This window comes from Oryx dammah, unplaced genomic scaffold (genome assembly GCF_014754425.2).
Source record: "Oryx dammah isolate SB20612 unplaced genomic scaffold, SCBI_Odam_1.1 HiC_scaffold_21, whole genome shotgun sequence".
Classification (NCBI taxonomy): Eukaryota; Metazoa; Chordata; class Mammalia; order Artiodactyla; family Bovidae; genus Oryx; species Oryx dammah.
Genome location: NW_024070205.1, coordinates 56,911,811 through 56,931,821, shown reverse-complemented (window position 1 = coordinate 56,931,821; position 20,011 = coordinate 56,911,811). Strand labels below are relative to the sequence as shown.

At 40.1% G+C, this 20,011-nt stretch overlaps 1 protein-coding gene across 1 annotated transcript in view; it reads right to left on the bottom strand.

Moving 5' to 3' along the window:
* The window catches only part of EPRS1 (glutamyl-prolyl-tRNA synthetase 1), a 65,866-nt gene extending 49,402 nt beyond the window's left edge, over positions 1-16,464 (bottom strand). Inside the window, exons 1-7 of the mRNA XM_040263259.1 lie at positions 15,373-16,464; positions 11,290-11,374; positions 7,983-8,082; positions 6,982-7,138; positions 5,533-5,672; positions 4,184-4,278; positions 423-549 (exon numbers count right to left, since the gene is read on the bottom strand). Of these exons, the coding sequence (XP_040119193.1) occupies positions 423-549; positions 4,184-4,278; positions 5,533-5,672; positions 6,982-7,138; positions 7,983-8,082; positions 11,290-11,374; positions 15,373-15,418 (750 nt within the window). The 5' untranslated portion in view covers positions 15,419-16,464. The remainder of the gene's footprint in view (positions 1-422; positions 550-4,183; positions 4,279-5,532; positions 5,673-6,981; positions 7,139-7,982; positions 8,083-11,289; positions 11,375-15,372) is intronic.
* Positions 16,465-20,011: the final 3,547 nt, after the last annotated feature.

The following is a 20,011-nucleotide window of genomic DNA, read 5'->3' as shown; positions in this document are numbered from 1 at the left end:
TCACATTTTCCAATACCTACTTAGTGTTTGCTTGTTTATAAAATCATATAACAAAAAGGAAATCTGACTCTAGGAACCAATTCATTTAAGAAACTGATACTTGTAAGAAAATGTAGCACTTAAATAAACTTTATAACAGTTGAAGAGAAAAAAGATAAATTGAAGTTTTTTCATATGGGAACTGAGTAACTCTTGGTTTAAGTCTCAGACAAATATATATTTTTACAGAAGAGCAAAAGAAGTTATGAGAACAAGATTTATTTTCACACCATGAAGGTATCAAGCCACCCTCTAATTTTAATTAACTTTAACTTACACCATGAAGGTATCAGGTCACCCTCTAATTTTAATTAACTTCACACCATGAAGGTATCAGGTCACTCTCTAATTTTAATTAACTTTACCGGTACACCTTTAATTACCTTTTCAAAATCTTCCTTTTCTTTTTCGGGATTTGTGTCATCGAATCTCATGATCAGCTTCCCTTTAAAGTTGACCTGGTAGTGCTGGTTCAGGAGAGCAGCTTTCGCATGCCCGATGTGCAAGTAACTGCAGCAGAAACAGTTACAAGGAGACTTAGTAACAGGCTTCAGTGACATTCCTAAACTTCACCTTTTCGAGGACAGGAGAACTAAACAAAAACTCTTCTAGTTGGTATTCCAGTCTTATGTTAGTAGCTAACAAGAAATACTGTAATAGAAAATCTGACCCTGAGGAAGGAGAAAAAAAAAACAACAACATTTAGTAAATTACTGTAAGAAACAACTTCATATGTAAAAAAAATCACAAAGGAGCAAGTTATTTGCAAACATTAAACCTTAAGACTAATCTCCATTTTCCTTTTTTACTGAGGAACGAAAAGTAATTTAGTTACGGGAAAACTGCCTATGCTACCCGGCAATGTGTCTCTTTAATAAGACCTGATGCGATTGAAAACTGGACACCTGCTCTCCACACAGAAGACAGAGGGCCCCTCTGAGGATGCCACCGTTGCTCTGATAATTAAATAGAAGAGCACATGAAAATTAGGAAGCCTCAGGAAAGCCATTTTACTTTTCTAGGCTTCTGTTTTCTCAGAACCCAAAACAAAAAGATTTTAACTGAATGATCTTAAAGGTTTCATCCAGTACCAACATTCCACAGATCACAATCTATGAAAACACTATTCTATTCTATGGGCAGTTGACCATTACTAGAATAAAACAAATTAGAGGCATGGTTAATAATATCACGTATCAACATCCTCCTCTATCAGTGAAGTGGGCAATAGCAACATTCTATACCACTACTATTGGAAATAGACTTTTCATCAATAACAGCAGCCACAACTGCACCATTCCAAGTCACCTAATTTCATGCACACCTCTGATCTCAGTTGATGTCAAGAGAGGAGGGAAAAGTAAAACCATTTGTATGCCTTTATACCATTTTCTAAAATCAATCATTTTTGAAGATACTCATGGAGCATTCTAGATCAATGATTCAATGTTAAAGGGTTTATATGCACAGGTTTACGCAGACAAGGACAATGCAAAGCATTTAGGATTATTCAAAACTTTCTGCATAAAATAAAGCACCAAAGTGGCAGCCCAGATAAGACCCTAGAAGAGAAAAAGGACATTAGGGAAAAACTAATGAAATACAACAAGGTATGGAGTTTAGGTTAACAATATATCAAAATTGGTTCATTAATTTTGACAAAGGTAATGAAAAATGTTAACATTAGAGAAAATTGAGTACAGGTACAAGGGAACTTTTTTTTTGAACTATTTCTATAATATTTCTATAAATCTAAAACTATTCCCAAACTTAAAGTTTATTAAAAACAAAACAAAGGAATGTGAGTTCTGAAAATGAAACAGAAATACTTTGTGCAGTTTTCACTGAAAGTGTTACACCCATACCTGTTATGAAGAGAAAAAAAAAAGACTAATAATCAGTAACTACTAACTGACAGTTAATGTGCTTTACATACAATCTTAAGAGAAGTAATGAAATCAAACTATTTACTTTAGGATATTATTTCTGAATCTGAAATGTGTGCAATTCTAACCCACAAAAAAGCAAACAGGACTATAAAATATTCATAAGACCACTATCTCGTTCAACAGACAACCTGAGAGGTAAAGAAAATAAGCTCCATGCTGCATTTAGTGAGTACGATGCTATATTTGGCTTTTCCCACACAGGCATATAATTTTAGTCATATGGACTCTAGAGTCAGACAGCGTAGGTTTGGATTTAGCAAGCTGCTAAAATGCTGTATGAATCAGTTTCTTAAACCATTTGTAAAACTGGAGATAACAACAGTGCCTTCCTCACAGGGCTGATACGATTAAATAAGTTACTACATGTAAAGTGTTTGCTAAGTATCTACACATAACAGGTGCTATCTATCTGTGTGTTAGTTAGGAATACAAATAAAAGGCAAAATTTAAGCCTTCTGGCCTTTCATGAATGACACAGAAAAAAAAAGATTAAGAAACTAATTAAAGACAATTTGTTTTGCAGTGTAAGGGGATATAATCAAGATTTTGAATGTTTCTAAACCTGAACACTGACTTAATATTCCAAACCCCCAAACTGTATTCAGCTGATGTAATTCAGAAGAAATGTATTTTATACAGTAAATAATAAAATGCAGAGCTTGTGACTCCAAGAAGTGACAGAAAATATTTAAAAATTCAAAAGGTACAAATGTTCAAATAACATAACTATGGCTAAAAAACTAACTTTTATCAAACCACTCAAGTCACCACCAAATAGACAACCATGACCCCTCACACCAAGAACAAGGGCAGGATATTGGATGGTAGGGACCCAGGACGTCTGAGGGAATTAAACAATGTAAAACAAGGACTATTTATGACTGACTCCACCAGCAGTCATTTAATGATCCAGTCTGTGAATTTTCCAGAACCATTATTTGCCTTTCATCTCCTTCTGACTTATCCTTTATTCACCACCTAAATCAGCAAAGAGAAACTGTGGAATTGTAAAACTGGTTTTGCTATTAATGACACGTATGAAATAGTTTGGGAAGAACTATGGTAAGAACAGCTAAAATAGAACCATTTCGTTATCTGCCACTTCCTTTTGTCTACATACTGCATTTAGCACAGATGGGTAAAAACTAGGTTATAGAATGCAAAATCTCAAATTAAACAAAATGTGGAGAGAAAAAAAAACCATCTGATTTATAAAATATGGCACAATATTTTCTCAATGGCTAAGTTTCTGAGGCTAACTGCTTTGACTGTGTGTGTGTGCTTAGTCACTCAGTTGTGTCTGACTGTTTGCAACCCTTTGGACTGTAGCCTACCAGGCTCCTCTGTCCATAGGGTTTTCCAGGCAAGAATACTGGAGTGGGTTGTCATTTCCTTCTCCAGGGGATCTTCCTGATCCAGGAATTGAACCCGAGTTTCCTGTTTCTCCTGCACTGCAGGCAGATTCTTCACCAGCTGAGCCATTGGAGATTCCCAAGTGCTTTAATAAAAGGCATTTTATTATATTAGCATCACTGGCAATGTTCTTTCACAAACCTTGTCCAGCATGGTTCACAGAGGCTGACACACGTGCAAAGGCAGACATCCTTCAGCCGTAGGGGGTGCTGGGCAAGGACCCAGGCAGACCCACACCAGTGGCTCCAGCCAGAACAGCCTTTGCCCTAACCAGCTAGTCATATATTATTATTTTCCATGACTGCCAAGAGTGAAAAGTGTTTTGCCTACTAATAGTAGAAAGAAATGAGTAAGACTGGGCTTTTCAGGATCCCACCTGCTTTATTTGGGAAAAAAATAATCTACCATAACTTCTGATAACTGAAAGGAATGCTGAGTACAAATACAAACCCTTATTAAAGGACACCCCCCAAAATCTCAAAATGTAAATAAAACTTCCCTTTCTATTAACGGATATTTTTCTACTTAAAATTAAAATTCTACCTGGAATGAAATTAAAATGCTATCTCTCCTACTGATTTAATAAGCTAAAACTACAAATTTTTAGAAATTAAGTATCAATAGTTTAACAACCATTAAGATATTTAGAATTTTAACATTAAGATATTTAGAATTTTTACTAGTTTTCTTCTATATATTAACCTATTGATTTATAAAATATTTGGTAATTGTTTTAAAGCTTTTCTACTAAATGAATCCAATTATAAGTTATATTTGCTTACCCACTAGCCTCTGGAGGAAATCTGACTGTAACCTTCCCCATCTCAGCACCTGGAAGCTCAACAAACTTCCCAACATCTTGCTTTTTCTCAGGAACCTGAAAAGCAAAACAACAAAAACAGTTACATGGTTAAATGTTTAAGAATAAATCCACTGAATATCAGTACCCACTATACACTAAGTATGGTTATGAGGAAAAATTGACTAGATTATTGTCCCCGCACTTGAAGACTCAAAATCACCTGAAGTCAACCAACAGCATTTAAAGTCATCAGGAAAATGCTTAAAAGGAGGCACGAACCAAGCTGGACCTCAAAAAAATAAGTGGAAGTGTATCAGATGGAGAGTGTACAAGGGAAGTCATTCTAAGGGAAGGAGTAACAGCACAGGTAAGACTCAAAGGCAGGGAGAGCTGTGCAATGTTAGGAAGGCATGTCGGGTGGGTAGGCAAGACACTAGAGAGTCAACCAAGTCCAAACCTGAAGGTCCGTATAATGCTGACTTTTGTGTTTCAGACAATGGGGAATCCTCAGAGGTACAGAACTACTTATCTGTATTTTCTAAAATGATACCTGGGACAGTGCAAAGGCTCAACCAGAAAAAAAGAGACCAAAGAAAGAAGTTCAGTGATGAGCCTATGGTCTTAAAACACGCAGAGGGTAATGAGGTGTCAATAAAAATCGACAGCACTGGAGACAGAAAAATCAATCTCTAGATATGAGAAGTAATAACAGAACTTGTTGACTAATTAGAGGTGGACAGTGGTGAAAGCAGAATGAGGATTTTTAGCAGAACAACTGAGATGACTCTAGTGTCTTTATACAAGCAAGCAGTAGTTTTCAAATTTTACAGCATCAGAAAACCTTGAAAAATTAACTTGACTACACATGCATAGTATGTAAAATAGATCAAACCAGAGCAACTCTAGCTGGAGAAGAGGACCTTTTTCTACTGTTCTCTATGTTACATCTTCCTACAGAAAAAACAAAAAGGCTCTACAGAAGCCCAGGACTCACTGGTCACCATGGTTCAGAAATCAGAGAACAGAAGATATGGGAGGAAGAAAAGATGGCAGAGCTACAAAATCGTGAGATTTTAGTAACATGGACTTTGGATTTCCTAAGGAACACACACTGGATGATCACAACCTTCTAGAAATATAATTATGAAGATTAAGGCTTAATATAGTCAAACAGGTGAAGACAAGGCAAGATTCAACAACAGCAGAGTCTTCCAAGAAGATCCTTTTTAATTGATGGGGGTGGGGAAACTATGAACATAATTTTCTTCTAGGGTTTAGATCTCAGGCAGATAAGATGTCAGCATTAAAAAAAATTTTTTTAAGGCTTACCACTTTTGCTTTGGTTGCTGAAACATTCCACTTGGTACCTACTGACTGGAAGGCCTGCTGGGCTTCAAGAAAGCCAAACCAGCGTTTTACATGAACTGGAGCTTTGTTCTGTCCCAACTGTTCCTGCCACGCAGCATTTCCTATTAGCAAATGTAAGTTTAAAAGCACTCAATATATCAGAAAAATCAAAAGCAAAGTTCTAGTCGTGGTTAATTTAAGTAAGAGATGGTTTAAAGCTATGCTTCTATAATGAAATTTTTAAAATCTGGGTATACATGGCAATGATTTCTAATACTTGGCATATTTTAAGAATTCACAAAAATTAATTAAATTTTTTTTCTCATTTTAATTCACTAAGGTGAATCCTAAATCCTGCCTTCACCACCGCCACACACACACACTAGGCCAATGTTACATTCCATAATTAAGAAAAGCTTGAAGTGTATCAACTACAGAAAAAAAACAAAAATCAACATCAAGAAGTAGCTCTTTTCTTCAGATGTAGTATCAAAAATGGTACTGAAGGAGTTTATGCAACTCTTCAGCATCACAAAGCTGCCTCCATAAGATACTACCTTCCGTTTATGAATATTAATTCAAAAATCAAAGTGGATAAAAATGTCATAAACCTATAGATGAAAAGTTGTAACTAGAAAAGTCCTTCATTTTATGTTGCTTGTTATTATAACAGTTTAATTTAGAGAAAAGTTTAAGCCACCAAAAAAGTATAGAGAGGGAGTTACCCAGCAGTCTGCACATTCACTGCCAAGAGCACAGGTACAATATCCCTGGTTTGGGAACTGAGATCCCACAAGTCACAGGGCACAGTCAAAAAAACACTTGAGAATATTAAACAAAAAAAATCCTCATATAATCCAAATTTGAAAAGTGAAAGTGAAGCCGCTCAGTCGTGTCTGACTCTCTAAAGAATGATAAAACATTCTAGCATATTTGCTGCATCTGCAGTTTTTCTTTTTTTCTTTTAAATAAACTAACAAAATTCAAGCCCTCTTTCTATCTCTCAATCAATCCCATATTCTGATCTGTTGCAAACTACTCATAGAGGATGGAAAAAGTGATCTCTCAGAGAGACAATTCCAGCTCACCCCCCTCACCCACATACTGAGCAGAGGCAAAGCAACTGGAGTCAAGCAATGGCTGAGGCAGGAGAGATGCTGACATAAACGATGAGGAACAAGGACAGTTCCAAAGGCAAGAGAGGAGCTATGGCAGCAAGATAGGGCCAACCTCCACGGACAGCAGAGGATGGGGAATTCTTGCAACTAGCTAGGAAGAAAGTAGCCAGGGAGGTCACTCCTTCATCAGAAAATCCTAAGTGACTACGACCAGGTAGACAGATAGATGTTCACATACACAGAAATATGTGTACTCCTGACCCAGCAAAATATTAAATAATTTAAACAGAAATTCTTCAAGAATTACTGATACCTTTTAGGGTGGCCCAAACGCATAAATCTGCTAAGCTCAAGGAGTTTCCAACTAAGTATGTTCTCAGAGACAGACAATGATTGAGCTCGTTGACTGCAGAAGTAAACAAATCACAAGAAGACAATTTTGTGGCACTGAACTCCAACCAGTGATCAATCTGTGAAAAGAAATGCATCCCAGGGTTTAGACTTAAACAAACAAGCAAACAAACAACTTCAGTGAGAACCTATCTTATCTCAATCAAAGAATTTACCATTACGTGGATTTGACTGTGATTGTATGCAGGCATCTAAACTGGCACTTAAACACATATTGTGCTATCTTCCTATGTTTTCTCTTTTTTTCCCCCAGGAGTGTGAAGAGGCACTTCAGGGAAGAAAAAGGAAAATATGAGAACTGGAAACAGGAAGGAATAACAAGCCTGACCAAACTCAACAAATGGTACCCAGCCAAACATATTTATCCACTTGCAGAATTTAAAAGTAAATACTTGGAAACTATTCTTTGTATTTTGATTTTTATAAGATTTAGGAAAGTTAGAGCTGAATGCAAACAGGAAAAAAAAGGCATCTCACGTGCCATATTGAAAGATAATCTGCTATTGCTATAGTTAATTAAATAAGGCATATACTTAAAAAGGAAAATGTGTATGATCCTGGGCCCATGTAACTTTTCAAGGCCTGCTCCCCCATTTGTAAAATAAGAAAGCTGCATAAGATAACCTATGCAGTCACATCCAGCTATGAAATTCTAGGACTCCAGGAAGAGGAAGACAGAACTAAGTGACCCAAAAGGACAGCTAGTATGGGTGTGAAAGTAGAAACTTAGGAGCAAAGACTTTCTTTCTGAAAATAAAGTCAGATAAGAATTCCTAACTTGGTCTATGATTAATACTCTGTTACTATCTTATACCCTTAAATAGAGTAATAGTCCAAAAAATCAAAAGCCTAAACCAAACTAAACCAAAACAAAACACACCCAAGGAAATGTTCCTTGCTTACCTCAGTATGTTCCAACAAGTTAGAGCCATAGAGCCCTGCTGTAGTTGCAATTCTAGCCAAGTAGCGAAGTATGGAGTTTATGTCCGTGAACACCACATTTCTGGAATATAAGCATGAGATAAAATATCACTGTGGCTCCAGCCAATCAGTAAGTCATGAGACATGTGAAAAATGTAGAAACAGAAATCTTATATATAGCAAGTATTTTCTACTATAATGAAAAAAATAGATTTAGTTGGTTCTAAATTCTATCAAACACTAATTTGTTTTGAGATGTTCAGCTAAATCCAATAATTCACTTCAGTGAATTCACTGTCTATACGGCGTTTTGTTGGTTTTTTTCATTAATCGTTTCTTCTGTTTTTGGTTACACTGGGTCTTTGTTGCTGTGAGTGGACTTTCTCTAGCTGCGGTGAGCAGGGACTCCTCTTCGTTGTGGTGTGGTCTTCTCAATGAGGTGGCTTCTCTTGCTGTAGAGCACAGGTCCAGGCATGCAGGCTTCAGCAGTTGTCACATTCAGGCTCAGCAGTTGTGGCACACAGGCTTAGCTGCTCCTCAGCATGTGGAATCTTCCCAGACCAGAGACTGAATCCCAGTCTCCTGCATTTGTAGGCAGATTCTTGTCCATTGCACCACCAGGGAAGTCCTCTATATGACGTTTGATCCTTCTCACTATTAGTTTCTACATGTCTATTCAGTGGTGAAAATATAAAAATATAATTGGGATATCAAGAATAAAGTGATTTAAAATAAATAAACGCAATGAAGCCAAGGATATGCTGTCGTAAAGAAGCTAGTTGATCAAACCTCACCAAAACTGTCGTGTAAAATGTTTAAAAAGACACAGACACAAACCCATCAGGAAAAAGAGATGAGGTAGAAGAGACAACGGCAATAAAATGTCAGAAGCTAGAAAGCAGATGGAGTTAACAGGCCTGAAAAAACTGAATCTGGACTGGACAATGGACAAAGCTGAAAACCAATCCAATCTAAACTTCAGGATTCTCAAAAGACGTACAAATCAATAAAACCAGGGACTAAAATAAGGAGGCTTGGTTAAAAGTCTACTTAAAACTTTCCCAGAAATACAGATACCTCTAACACCTATTCTTTACAGCTTGGCTACTCCTCTTACCCAGTCCTGGCAAAAACTGGAGCTTTATTCTCTAAAGATGAAAAGAGACGGTCTCTCAACTTGGGGGCAATGTGGCATGGTGGCAAGCTGGGTGACAGAAATAACAAGAGAATAAACGTACACTGGATGCTGAGATTCCTAGCCTTCTTCCTACCCTCAGCTTCCAAAATATGCTGGCCCCAGCCCATCCTCACCTTCCAAAGAGGACACTGGAAGTCTTCTCTGGACAATCTGATCTACCCAGGAGGAAAAGAACCAAGGATACTAACACCAGAAGTTCCTTCAAATGAAAAGTTGTTCAGTCAGATTACCCAGAGTGAAGCTCACAAATGACAAGCCCACCTTGGAGTTCAGAACTTAGGAGTCTGAAACTCCCAGTCAAAATCTTAGAAAACCATCAAGAGTTACCAAATATTTAAAGAAAGCCTGTAACTCAAAAGATAGTGACCAATATAAACACACAGATGTAAAGCGAACAAATCAAGGAAAAGAAAAGCTTAAAAGTGAATACATACATTTCCTCTGAGCAATGAAAAAACATGATTATGTTTGTAATCATAAAACAAGAACAGGATGCTTTACCTAGAGAGTAAGTAACAGAACTCTCAGATAGGAAAAATACAACAGTAAAAAGGAAAACTCAATAGAAAAATGGGATAATAAAGTTGAAGACCTCGCCAGAAAGTGAAAAAAAATGGGGGAAAAAATGGAAAATGAAGGTGATCCTTGAAGAAAGTGAGACTAACCCCAACATACACATAAAGAAGAGAAAACAGAAAGTTATCAAAGAAAAAATTTTCTAATCCCCAAAAGAGGATTTCTAAGTTTCCATATTAGAGGGAGCAGGCAAGTACCCAGTAGAACAGATGAAAAATGGACTCATACTAAAGCATATTATCATGAAATTTCTGAATACTGGATCCTAAGAGAAGATGCCCACAAGCTTCCTCAAGTCCCACAGAAAACATAGGGATCAGAAAGGTTTCAGAAGAGAACAAGACAAACAACCATTCCACGGAAAAGTAAAAATTGTACACGAAAAGCAATCATGGTATGTAGCTCAGCAGTGGCTCCAACTTACAGGATCCTCACAGTGTAAACACTACGAAGTGATCTAATCAAAGTTCTGATGCAACCACAATGGGAGGAAGGAGGTCAGGGGGAGAAGGAGGGTGTTGTCTGAGTGAATGTTTTCTGTATGCTGCCTCTTCTCCAGTACAAGTCTTTCTGTCAGTTTATTACAGACCATTTAAACCATTTCCATATCTGCATCCTGCTTGAGAATACCCTTGAAGCCTGCTTTCAACCTGGTTCAAGTGCCACGATCTGGCAAAGATTCCTTAAAAGAATCTGAAACCTGGTTGTGTCTATGTCTCAGTTTTCCTAAACAAGAGAATTATTTCCCTTCCTTTTCAATTTTTTTCAGTGAGTTCCAAAAGAAAGAGGTAAATCCAAGGGCATGCCATCTTCCACATACCTGAGATGCAAATAATCCATCTTAATCAAGAATATACAATAAAAAAAAAATATACAGTATATCTTCATTATAGAAAATTTTGAAAACACAGAGAAGTAAAAAGGAAAAAACACCCCACAACTCCAAAATTCAGAAATACTATTAAAGGCGTTGCATACTTTCCAGTTTTTTTCTTTGGAGATATATACTTTCACATTTATTTCTTGCTTTTTTATTAACATTAGACTATGAACATATCCACATTAGACTATGAACATATCCACATTAGAAATTCTTTGTAAGTCTTTTTTCACAGATGTCTAATACTCTATGCTGTGGACTTACCAAATTTATTTCCCCTTATTATTAATTTTATTAAACTTCCAATTTTCCAACAGAATTACAAAAGAATTAAAACATATGTACATAGACCTTTCTGTACATTTCCAGTTTCTTTTAGACAGATTATACATGTGATCAGATACTTTGCCGACAAATATAAGTCTCTGGATATTAATTTTTTTTACATTTATTTAATTGGAGAATAATTGCTTTACAATGCTGTGCTGGTTGGATATAATTCTTTTTGAATAAGAAAGCAAAGTGTATTTCTTTTTAGGGATATTCTACCAGTCAGCAAGTAAAACAAGCATGCAACATTTAACTCTAAATATTTAAAAAATGCTGCTGAGTACCAAAAGCAAAGATACACTTACTCAGATACATGAAGAATATTCTCTTTCCCTTCTTCAACAGAAATGCTGACGTTGTCTTTCACATGTTCCACTGCCAACAAAGCTCCTAAAAATAATGAGATGAAAAGACTTCTCTCTTTATAAACAATGCAGTATTTAAGACCTGAATCATAAAGCAATAAGGATGAGTCAACAAAACAATGTTAAGTACTGTCAGGAGTAAATTTTTTTCCCAGTAGTCTGCAGATGCAAAGTATGGCCTTCTGGTCTTAGAGAAGTAACAAACCAGAAACCATTCCCTGGCATAATCCAACTGCTTTTGAAAATGCTCAGTGTCCAGCTGGGGACACGGGAATGAACCTTTCCCTCCCTCAGGAGAAAAGAATAAATTAGAATAGTACTTTGTATAAAAGCTATCCTTGAAACCGTTAGAGGTTACTGTGTGGCAGGGACTGTGCTACGTGCCTTACCTTCATTAACACTTTTAATCGTGCCTTACCTTCATTAACACTTTTAATCTTTGGAGTAACCTTAAGAGGTAGGCACCTTTATCTCTGTTTTATAGACAAAGAAACTGAGGTGTGGAGGGGTTAAACAACTAGCTCAAAGCCCTTGAGTAAATATGTAGCTGTCAGGCTTTGAATGCAGGTCTAATGCAGGCCAGAACTCAAATTTAAGAACAGTGTCATCTGTCTCTCAGCATATCATAAAGTTTACTAAATATTCATTAATCCTTTGTCCTTAATTTATCAAAGACAGACAACTAGCACCCAGATACTGGTTTCTAAATGCCATGGTCCACTGGGGACTGGGCTGTGCTAGAGAAGGTATAAAACAAACTTGGAAAACTTCACTGTGCTGGAAACCAAGAAGTACTCAAAGAATGGTAAGAGATATGCCAAAAGGACCCACTGGCCAGCTCGGAGGGGCTCCCACTGGCAAACAGGGCCAATTTAACCACTAAAGTAAATAATCTACGTTTTAGAGTATCCATAGCAAAGAATCCTACACAGCAGAATTTTTTAATGATCTATTACAAGCAACAAGATAGATAAATCTCAAAAAATTATCCTATGCACAAAATAATTTGACATGACCCAACGTATATGAACTCTGGAGAAGGGAATGACACCCCACTCTAGTATTCTTGCCTGGAGAATCCCATGGACAGAGGCGCCTGGCAGGCTATAGTCCACGGGGTCGCACAGAGTCAGAGACAACTGAGCGACCAGCACACACACAATGTATATGAAGTTCTATGAGCATATTTTCTGAAGTGAGGGAAATATTTTACTTCATAACTGCGGTGGTTACACATTATACATATCTGTCAATCAATTTATAACTTAAAACGGTGAACTTTAGGCAGTTCACCAAAAAAAAAAAGAACTCAATAAAACTAATTTTGAAAATAAGAACGCTCAATTGAAAATGATGCAAAGCTAGCCAATTGTACAAAGTTAATTTCGAGACAGCCAGGGGAAACTGAAAACGAACTGAATGTTACATAATAAAAAGAAATTATTTTTTAAAAAAAGAAATTGATAATGTGAAAAAAAAACAAAATGAAAAATAATACGGAGTATAACCTATAGAGTATATTTTCCTATATATATTTTTTTTAATGAGAAAAAGATCTCACACACACACACACAAAAATTTCCAAGTAATACGTGAAGGAGTGGCAGAATGGAAGGTCACCATCTGGCATCATCTTACTAATAATCAAGTTGGGCAGGAAGCACTAGTGGATGCTGAAACCAGTGGGTGAAGGTTTGATGTGGAGTGGAATGTTTACGTGGTCCCAGAGCATCTCTCCACAAAAAGCTTGTTAACTGCACAAGGGAAAACTCTATAGTGAGGAAAGCTGTCAGAAACCACCTTAAGTACTCAAGATTAGATTATCAGTAATGGGAAAAAACTCAGGCCCTAATCAATGGGTTGCAGTGAAGAACAACGAGTCATTTCTGTGCTACTTCTGCCAAAGACACGGAGCCTCAACCTAGTCATGAGAAGCCACGAGAAACAACCTTGACATTCTTCAACTAAGTGTAATCTCCAAGAAGGTCAAACCCATGAAAGCAAGACTAGAAAACCATTCCAGGTTGAACGAAACTGGGCAGACGTGACAAGCAGGCACACAGCATGACCCTAGATTCTGATCCTTGAGCTACAGAGGCAACACAGGAACAATCAGTGTAGGAATCTGAATGGATCTGCGCATTAGAGGAGAGAATTGTATCGATGAGTATTTCCTGATTTTTATGGCCTTGTGAGGTCATATAGAGCTTTCTTACTTGAGAGAGATGTACTTTGGTGTATTCTGGGGTGTTGAAGCAGTATTACCTGCAGTATGTTCTCCAAAGGCATTAGAGGGAAAAAAGGTTCCCTGTTCTAGTCTTGTACTTTTTTAAGTCTAAAATTATATTAGCATTAAAAAAAAAAGATGGTAAATGCATATAAAATAGAGAAATTCTCACAATGCAATGTTTTTCTAAATGTTTCATCTAATGTTACTGATTAAAGACAAAATGTGCTCGAATTAAACAACTAGGAACAATAAAATCAAAAACAAAAAAGAGAGGAAGAAAAGCAAATAGAACTATATATCCTATAATTGGTCTATAATTCATAAGGACAACGAAAAATTTTAAGACCCTCCTTCCAGAATACTGAAGATATGGTTCTCAAATTCATAATTTACTAAGGAAACAGGTCTATCATCTTCATGGTGCTTTTCTAAGTGACATGAGTTAAAACTAGCTTTTATTAAAAATCTACAGTGTGTCAGGAACCTGACCTACAGTTTTCATTGATTTTGGCCATCAACAGTATGTAGAAGATATTCCTTGTTTCTTAAACAAGGAAGCTGTGAAGATGCCAAACAAGGAACTTGCCAAGGTTCCACAACTAGTAAATAGCAGGCAGGATGGACCCAGATCTCCAGGAACCAAATGTCTTTGCTCTTAACCATAAGGTCACATTGTCTAGCGCTTTTCAACTGCAGAATCAAACCCATTTCTTTTATTAGAGTTTATTGATTTTTGTGTAAGGCTAGCCCCTAATTACTGGAACCAATATGCTAAAACACCATTTTAAAAATATTTTAAACAGCAATCAATTGTGCATTTTGTTCCAAAAGGCTCAAAACACCCTTAACGAGAATGTACTAAGTTAATTGCATCAGCCGGATGTGGCCAACTATATCTGGGCCTTTCAAATATTAGAAAAGTACTTGTGTGTCTATATTAAGAAATGCATTAACAATAAAAGCTCAATAAACTGATCAAATTATTCTGTGTAATTTCTCAAAGCAATAAAAAAAAAAAACAGCTGAAAGTCTAAGCTATCTACCCACAATAACCTTGGCCACGTTAAATAAGCAATTCCAAATCGAATTTAAGATGTATCAGGAAGATGCCAAGTCCCACCTTTGCTCTGACATTTACTACATCCATCGGGTGTGTAGTAAAGCAACCCCAACAGGCTGCAGTGTACTTGGGTGTTCCAGCAATTACCCTGCCACCTTTAATTACTATAAGCGCAACCACGGTTAAAATTTTAAACGCTTCTATGATCATCTTCCTCGTTTCCTCTGAACCCAGTGAAACGTGAAGAAAACTTGAGTCAAGGGAATTGACAAGCTTTTCTGAGAACGAAGGAAGGGAGATAAAGATAAGTGGAGTTGGAGGAAAGCGCTAAAAGAGAGGGAACGAAGTACTGGGATTTTAAGTTTTAAAAATGTTATGTCTACGTCCTGCTCTCGGTATCCAGGGGACATCATTGCTAAAAGGGAGAGAAGAGTAAGCTAGGAGTCATCTTTCTCGGGGAGAAGGTCCGAAGTTGAGCCCCATGTCGCCTTGCCCGGGCTCACGCCGCGCCCACCTCCACGCCCAGAAAGGTCTTCAGGAGCAAATCCACCGATCAGGGACCGAGGGCGAGGGGTGCAGAGCCCACCGCGTGTACATTTCCGGGGAGACAGGCAGGCCTAACCTCCCAGACCAGGACCGCCACTGCGCCAAGCCCGGGCGCGGCAACCTTCCCCGCCCCGCTCCCTCCCCCGGCTGATGCAACCCACACAGGTCTGCGACCGCGGCCCCTTACCTAGCGGAGGGTCTCCCGAATTCACAGTCAGACAGAGCGTCGCCATCTGCACCGGTCCGCCGGTCTACCTGTCAGCGCGCCTGCCCGGCCGCCTGAAACACAACCGACTGCCCAAAGCAAGAAGCTGCAACGTGGTGTGCGCCGGCTTGACGCTGCCGCAACCCTCGCCCCTCCCCCGCGCCGCGGCCGGCGTCTTGCCGCACAGCGCAGTGCGTCATCACCGCGCGCCCCTCCCTCCGGCAGTGGGCGCTGGAGGCCTTCTAGGGTCAGGAGGGCCAACGTGGCCAACGTGCTCCAAGCCGGTGACCGACCAGAGACACTGAAGCGGAAGACGTTTTACGACACTTCGTAAAGTGAAAGTGAAGTCGCTCTGTCGTGTCTGACTCGTTGCTACCCTGTGGACTGTAGACCGCCAGGCTCCCCCGGTCCATGGGATTTTCCAGGCAAGAATACTGGAGCGGACTGCCATTTTCTTCTCCAGGGGATCTTCCTGACCTAGGGATCGGACTCAGGTCTCCCGCATTGCGGGCAGACTCTCTACCCTCTGAGTCACCAGGGAATCCCAAAGTGAGAAAAGTAAGTGGTGAGATGGTTTCTGCAGTGTGATGGGTGGTCACCAGAAGCCAGAATTGAAACAAACGGGCTCGTATAGTTGAGGCAAGAGGTAGCTGCGCCGCCCCCCCCTGCCCCACCCCCAGACACTCCAAGATATCAATAGCAGAATGATTGAGAGAGGAGGTTGGGCCCTAATCAGATAAAAGCCTAGAAACCACGTACTTATCATGCTCAAAATCGGGGAGACCTTCCCCCATAGCCCGTTGGAGGTTAGAAGTGGAGTGATGTCAAGCTACCCATAGGCCTCTTCACTGGAATCCATCTTGGCTGCGAGATGCACTTGCACACGTGGGAGGATTCTGAGTTAAACGGAACACAGGCTCAGGACTAGAGAAATGGAAATGATTAGCCAAAGAAACCCGGAAGAAATGCCCCACATGAACGCTTCAAACTACCAAGCGGGTGCAACTCTCTGAGTCCACCCGTGTATCCACTCGTACTGTATGCTTTTCCTGCTAATAAACGTGTTCTTTGTTTCATTACTTTCTGTCTTCATGGGAATTCATTTCTGCAGAGCTGAAGGGCCAGGGCCTTGTCACTGACCATTGGTCTAGTGGCTAGGATTCAGTACTCACCTCGGAGACCCAACCTCAATCTCTGGCAGGGAAACGAAGCCCCACTTCAAGCCGCTGCAGGTCAAAGCCACCCAAGATCACATTTGGTGCTGAAACCCAGGAATTCAAGGTTAACCTTGGGCTTCACCCAGCTGTGGCTTGAGGCCACTGACTTTCGCTCCTGCTTTCTTTTTCTCACCATTTCACTTTCAAGACCCACAGGGCATAATTTTTGTCTGCTCAACATTGAGGATGGCAGAGGGGTCCCCCAGGCCGTGCAGATTCAAATAACACTTGGGTGACAGTTGACTCTGTCCTTTTGGACATGGCGGAAACGTGATTTCCAAACGTGCAGGAGCTCAAGGGGCCTTTCTCACCCACTCTCCCTCTGTCGTTGTCCAGTACGGAACCTTCCACTACGCTTTTCCTTCCCACCTTACTTGCACAACAGGGTCTCTTTCTCGCTTCATATCTCCGAAACTTTTTAGGGAAGGATTTCCTGGATGTTATTCCTAAACTGTGTCCCCGCCACTGCCAAACCCAATGCTGCCTGTGTGAAACCAAGTAATCAGCCGAAGCCCAGTTCTTTTACACCTGCCAGGACGAAAGGGCAAAGGATTTTGGGTTTTTCTGCTGTCTAGTGTCTCACCTCACTCAATGCCCAGAAATTTACTGTGAGAATTTCTCTGCCTCCCGGCCCTTGAGCCTTCAACCCCGTGCCATCTTCCATAGTGCCCAACTCCAGTTTCTTCAAGGGTTCTATTTTGCAACTGGTGGACCCCCTTCACTCCAGGCTTTGGCAGTATACACACTGCTACAGACAGCTTATCAGGCTGGCCGCTACCCAGAAACCCGAATTATAAACTTTGTAGATGCTCAGTCATGAGGAATACACCCCAGTGTAGGAAGACTTATCATAGGACATAAGCTGTATAGACGAGGGATCCCTCTTACGGAAAGTCCTAGCAGCCGGTCAGCAGTGGTTCAAATGTCCTCCCCTGGCCACCTGGGGAAGACACCTTCTAAAGGTACTCAGAGAAACGAGAGGTGTCAGAAATCTATGGGATGGTAGAGGTTTGGAAACTCCATCAGGTTAGGAAGGAATTTGGGGAGCATCCTGAATCCCTTCAGGTCAAAGTCTCCTAGCAAATGTTTCTGGAATAACAGATTCCATTTCCTGGAGCTTTCTTGGTTGCAGGTTAACAGAAAGGCTAGGAAAGGGAAAACTTAAGTTCTACTGTAACAGTGCCTGGCCTTCATATAAGTTGGAGAATGGAGAAAAAAGACGGGTCTTTATAATGCCATTCTGCAATTGCATATTTATTGCCACTGGATGGGACAGTGGACTGAGGGTCCCTCTAGTCAGGCTTTCATGGTTCATTACCAAAATGCCACCCTGTGTGGCTCTTGTAATTCAAAACCTGGGGGACCAGGAAAAAAAAAATCATTTTAGATGATCCCCTTCAAAGCTCTCCCATCTCTGAGGGGGATACCTGGAGCTCCCCCTGCTCCTGACAGTATCCCTACTTTTCCAGATCCATCTGACCAAACCCAAACTCTACCTCCCCATGTTCCTTCATCCCCTCAGTTACCCCAGGAAAGAGAGACTAGTCCCTCTGCTCTCTGACCGGTGGAGCTTCCTATCACCCAGATCAGGGAAGTTACACCCTCTTAGGGAAGTAGCAAATGGTGAAGAGACAGTCAGAGTACCCTTTCATAACCAACTTAGACCAAAGCAAACAAATGATTTTCTGAGGACCCAAGTAGGATTTCATGAAGAGTTTCATGCTCTAATTCTGGTTATGACTTAACTTGGTAGGATGTCCAAGGAGTCCTGTCGGGTTGGCCAAAATGTCCATTGGGGTTTTTCCATAATATCTTATGAGTGAACATTTTGGCCAACCTAATACTTACTGTACTTCTGAGGAAAAACAGAATCTGGACAGCAGCCCAGAGGCTTGCTGACTAACTTGCTGGAGACCAACCTGAATACGCTCTGGGTGGAGATGCAGTCCCAAACATAATTCCTCAGAATTATACTTCTTGGACAGGGACAGAAACCAGGAAGCTCATGATCTAATGTGTATTAGAAGAGATGATAAAGTGTATCCAAATGTCATTTAACTGTGAGAAGGTTAAAGTAGTGACCCAGGGAAAAAAAGAAAATCCAGCTCCCTCTATCACAGGCAGCTTGTGGAGGCTTTTAGGAAGTATACCAACATAGATCCCTCTACTTGCAAAGGTCAGTCCCTGCTGGGACAACACTTTTTATCAGCCAGCCCTCCCCTGATACTATTAATATGTGGAAACTTCGAAAGTTAGAATTTGGCCCACAGACTTCCATGCCTCAACCCCCGGATGTGGCCCTTGGAGTATTTAATAATCAAAACCAAGCTCCAGAGGGAAAGCTGAAGAAAAGATGGTCCAGGGCTCATGCACAACTGATAGCCATTGCTGTCGGCCATGTCTTGTGACCTCAGGACAACCCAAGGGGGCCAAAAAAGTCCAACTGTCCATCTGGAGGTAAGACCAACAAGGAGGAATGCTACAAATGCAAGTCAACTGGCCACTGGGCCCGAGATTGCCAGAAAGAACCCCGCTTCCCTCCCCAAGGCCATGCCTAGCCTATAAAAAAGCAGGTCATTGGAAGAGGGACTGCCTTCAGTCCCAAAGGGGGAGAGGGGCTCCCACTCCTGAAATGGCCATGCTGGATGACTGAAGTAGTCCAGAGATTCTAGCTTCTGATGGTTCCCCTTAACAAGAGGTCTGTCTCCATCAAGGAGCCCCAGGTAGTCCTTGACATGGCAGGTAAGAAAATCAATTTCTTCGTTGACATGGGAGCCACTTATTCTGTCTTAATTTCTCACACTGGACCTCCCTTTTCCAAAAGCTGTACTGTAACTGATGTCAATAGAAAGCCTCACAGCCATTATTTTACTGGGCCTCTCACTTGTCAATGTGAGCAGCAGTTGATTTCATGTGCCTCTTTAGTTGTGCCTGAGTGTCCCACCCCACTACTGGAAAGAGATCTTCTGAGCTCTGTCAGGGCCATACTCCAGTTAGGAGGCTGCAACACTTTCCCTTGACTCTGATTAAGACAAACCAGCCAGAAGAGCAAGGTCCTATTCCCAGCCATATTGTACAAAAAGTGGGTCCTGCAGTGTGGGACAAAGAAATCCCTAGAATGGCCATACATGCCCAACCTGTAAGAATTCACCTTAGGCCTGAAGCTGCTTATCCTAATAAGAGAAAAGTTGGAAGGAAAATGGATCCACATTAAAGGAACAGACACCAGGACAAACATGGATGGAAGGCATTGGGTATGGTTGCAGAACATTTCTGTAACAATAGATTTGCATGGCTAGCTCTTAAAACCTTAAACTTGTTAGTCTATTGTACACCACCAGGATACGTTTCGGTATGCCAGGTAGATAAGAAACCATGGGCCACTAATTGCCTGCACAGTAACT